The 3,726-nt window shown below is 48.1% G+C and overlaps 1 protein-coding gene across 7 annotated transcripts in view; it reads right to left on the minus strand.

Moving 5' to 3' along the window:
• The window catches only part of ADAR (adenosine deaminase, RNA specific), a 14,211-nt gene that overhangs the window by 10,185 nt on the left and 300 nt on the right, over nucleotides 1-3,726 (minus strand). The window contains exons 1-2 of one of the 7 annotated variants that reach the window (XM_026080863.1): nucleotides 3,499-3,663; nucleotides 634-2,189 (exon numbers count right to left, since the gene is read on the minus strand). In XM_026080863.1, coding sequence (XP_025936648.1) covers nucleotides 634-2,189; nucleotides 3,499-3,513 — 1,571 coding nt within the window. In that variant the 5' untranslated portion in view covers nucleotides 3,514-3,663. Of the gene's footprint in view, nucleotides 1-633; nucleotides 2,190-3,008; nucleotides 3,318-3,349; nucleotides 3,664-3,726 lie in introns of those variants that run through there. The other 6 variants (XM_026080862.1, XM_026080860.1, XM_026080865.1 and 3 more) reach the window with 6 other exon arrangements.

The raw sequence follows: 3,726 nt of genomic DNA on the forward strand, positions 1-3,726 counted from the left end.
AAAAAAAAAAAAAAAAAAAAAAAAAAAAAAAAAAAAAAAAAGCTGTTGCAAGGAATCAACCATTCCTGGGCAGACACATCAGCATCTGTACACCTCTCTCAAAGGGAATGTGTTCTTCAGCAGCTGACCTGGCACTTTATTTTTATCCCATTCCTCACAGCAGCAATTCCTAGAGTCAAAAGGAGTTGCAAATAAACAGGCAAAAGCCTATCTGCTTCCTTCCAGTTTGCTGATTCCTTACGTCGCTGGCCAGAGCAGCGCCCGCCCGTAAATGCTAACTCCCACTCCTCCAGCCTTACAGTTGCATCCTTTTCTATGACTCTGGCCTGAAGTATGTTCGGCAATGGAAAGTGGCAGGAAGAACAGAACAGGGCATTCCCTTTCTGCTCTGCTCTCCAGAGGTGCGATAACTTGTCTTCTTTTTATTAATTGCTCTTTCCTGTTTTAGTTAAGGCACGTACAAACCTTTGGGAATGGAAACTGCTTTTTTAGTGAAACCTAGGCTAATCATTTCAAAACAAAGTAAACATTAATGAGCAGGCCCTTCAAGACAAGGCTGAGTGGATGAATTTAATGGATGTCAGATCAGTTTGAGCAAAAAGACAGCTCAGAAAACTTTTAAAATTTTCTTACCGTGGTTCATGAGAGGGTCCGCTCTGCTCCAGCATGGCAAACTCACAGTGTTGGTAAGTGTACTGGGAATATTCAGTAAGGCCGCTCACTGGGTTCTTCTCCTGACAAGCAATCAGTTTCTCTGCAGGCGTACACGGGAAAGCAGTTTCAAACTGGGCTGTATAACTGGGGGAAGAGGGAGAATTCATGATACATCTTGACTCGTCAGGCTGCTTGTTGATAGTGTTCAAGTTATCTGGGATGTCATCTGTGGCCCACTTGCCATTTTCAGAGTTATCATAATTAATGAAACTGGAGAATTCGGACTTGCTGTCAGGCAAGGCTGCTTCTGTGTCACTGGCATCACTCTGATCAGTTTGCCCCAACAACTGCTGCCCATTTTCTATACTTTCTTCTTCTGATGTTGTTACTGCTGGTGAAGCTACTGTCATCTCCTGTGGTTCTGGAGGAAGAGAGGAAGGTGGAAAATTTGACTCTGCAGTGGGATCTGCTGTTTTTGTTGCTGCTTTAGCCTTCAACCTCATCTGCATCCGCTCGCGTTTCCTTTCTGTAAGAGACCATCGTGGGGGGCTTGTGTTCTGTTTGTGAACATCTCCCAGCTTTTCCAGAGCATTAAGAAAGGCATTAACATCTTTGGCCCTCGAAAACCCAATGTTTTTGGCAAGGTTGAGTGCCGTTGTGTCTGCCACACTGAACAAGTAGTTGCAGATTTTTTCCTTAGTCTCAGCCATTACGGGATCAGTGTCTCCTGAGCCACCTGCTCTGCTTTCTTCTCCTTTGATCTCAAAAGTTGGACCTGTGTGGCAAGCCCTGTAGTCAGGAGGGCTTCTTTCTCTCCCTGCAGCTGGGCAGGCAATCCTCCACAGTGGCGGTTTCTCTTCACCTTTGTGCAGCTTGCCTTCTCTGAGCAGTTTATACAAAACACGATTGACTTCCTTCTTTTGAGTTTTCAGTTTACGTGCAAGATCATAAACTGTACAAGTCTTCCCCTGTCCAAGCTGTCTGAAAATAGTCAGAATTTCTTGTTCACGACTTTGTCCAGCAAGAGACAATCTCTGGAAATTCAGCCTGATGGTGTCAGACCACCCTTCTGAGTTCTGACAGCGGTACTGAGGAGGGCAATAACGTGGTAAGGTTTCTACACACTGGCTCTTGTTGGAGGATCTAAGACATCCTCCTTGGTTGCAGCTGACTTGCCATCTCTCTGTAGGAGCTGGTGCCACAGCTTGCAAGCCTCTGGCGTGTGGTTCGTAGGGCAACCTCTGTCCCTGAAGTAAATAGACTGGAGCTTCACTGACCTGGCCTGTTAGGAACTGTCTCTGCTGGTTTAGAAAGGTTTCCCGATTATTTTCTTGTGGGGCAAGAGGACGGTTAAGAAAACCTTGATTAGTGTTGGGGCAGTTACGTCTTGAAGGGGTAGAATATGAGCCTTTGCCTCGACCAATGCCTTTGTTCATAGCGCACTGCTGGAATGAGAGGATGAATCGGGCTGCTTGCACACCAGAAGAAGGGCAGCTGCGTTCACTCTTCACTCTCAGCTCCTGAAGACAGGCCTGCTAGAAAGGAAAAACAGAAATTCAGAGTCTATTCACATGATTACAGGAGTCCAGAAATGCAATTTAACCATCTTCACCTCTTCAATACTTTCCATCCTTCTACCAAGTCCAAATTATTCATGTAAAAATAAATAGCAAATTATGTGTCTGCCCAGCATAAAACCAAACTGTCAGGAATCACAGGTGAGCTTAACTACAAGAAACAGCTTTAAAAAGAGAGACTGACCCTCCATTCCTGTTGGACCGAATTTCAAGCTAACTGCACAGATTTTTCATGATGCTTTCTGTCTAAGGGTCACAACGTGCTTCCAAAATGCAAGGGAGTTTTACATCTCAGCCCTCAGAGAGGCAAGAATCACAGATCCATTTTGCAAACAGAGAAACAGAGGCACAAGGCGATGGAGCAGCTTGCAGTCACATGGACTGGAACAGAGCTGCAACAGGCTCAGAAATGATTTCAGACTCCTGACCGTAAGTCTGAAACCCCAAGTGTCCTTTCCTTCCTGGACAGCGTGCGACCTATAAAGCCTCACACAGTGAGGGACGTAAAGTGATAACATACAGAAAAATTGGATAGGTTTCTAATTGGCAATGGCATGAAAAGTCTTTCAGGATTGTAAACGCAATTACTCTCACATCGTTGACAGGTGTGCCATCCCCCAGAACTACAGGGATTAATGTAGAAGTTTAAAGAGTTAGTTTTCTTTAAAAAAAATAGCAATGCACAGGATATATTCTAGCCTTTCAGCAGCAACTGAATATGAAGCTGAATGGATACAAACATGCATCTGATACCTTCTTCTAGGCATCCTATCCTACCTTTTTCCAGGTGACCTGTTTAAGTCACCTATCTTCATAGAGAGATTACTGCGAGAATGTAAGAGGAGCTTCGCAGCCAGATGCTAAGTGTGAGCGATGGGTGGAAGGTAAGAGAACCAACAGCCAAACAGCGAAAACAAGGCGAGAAACAAGGCAGGCTCTAAGTGAACGAGTTAACTCCTCAAAACGACTCAACACTGGAGCATCCCAAACACCTGTAAACTGCGCTCTGTGTGTGGAGTCAAACAAAGCTCGAGGCCGCCTTTAGTTTCCCTTTCATTAGACAAGTCTGCAGCCTCCGCCCGCCCGCAGCTGCCACCACCGCGACGGGTTTTACCGACCCAAACGACGCGGCCGAGCCGTCCGGCGCAGGAAGGGGGCAGCCAGGCCCTTCCCGAGGAACTTGTTGTAATTAAAATCCCCCCCCGAGCCAGGCAGAGGGCAAAAATCCTTGGAGGCGGGAGGGGGGGCGCTTCAAAGCTGCTCTTACTTCGGTTGCGCCCATGAGGCCACGCACGACGCGTTTATTTTGCCGGGAACCGGCGGGGGGAACTCGCGGCTGCTGCAGAGCGGCCCTCGGGGCGGAGGCGGCGGGCGGCCGCGGCAAGATGGCTGCGAGCGCGGTTTCGGTTTCGGTTCCCGCGGGGCCGGCGGCGGAGGCCCCGCCTGGGGGCGGGCAGCCCCGGGAAGCGCATCCCCGCCCCGGGGGCCGGCGGCG

Source organism: Apteryx rowi, unplaced genomic scaffold (genome assembly GCF_003343035.1).
Source record: "Apteryx rowi isolate R43461 unplaced genomic scaffold, aptRow1 scaffold_530, whole genome shotgun sequence".
Classification (NCBI taxonomy): Eukaryota; Metazoa; Chordata; class Aves; order Apterygiformes; family Apterygidae; genus Apteryx; species Apteryx rowi.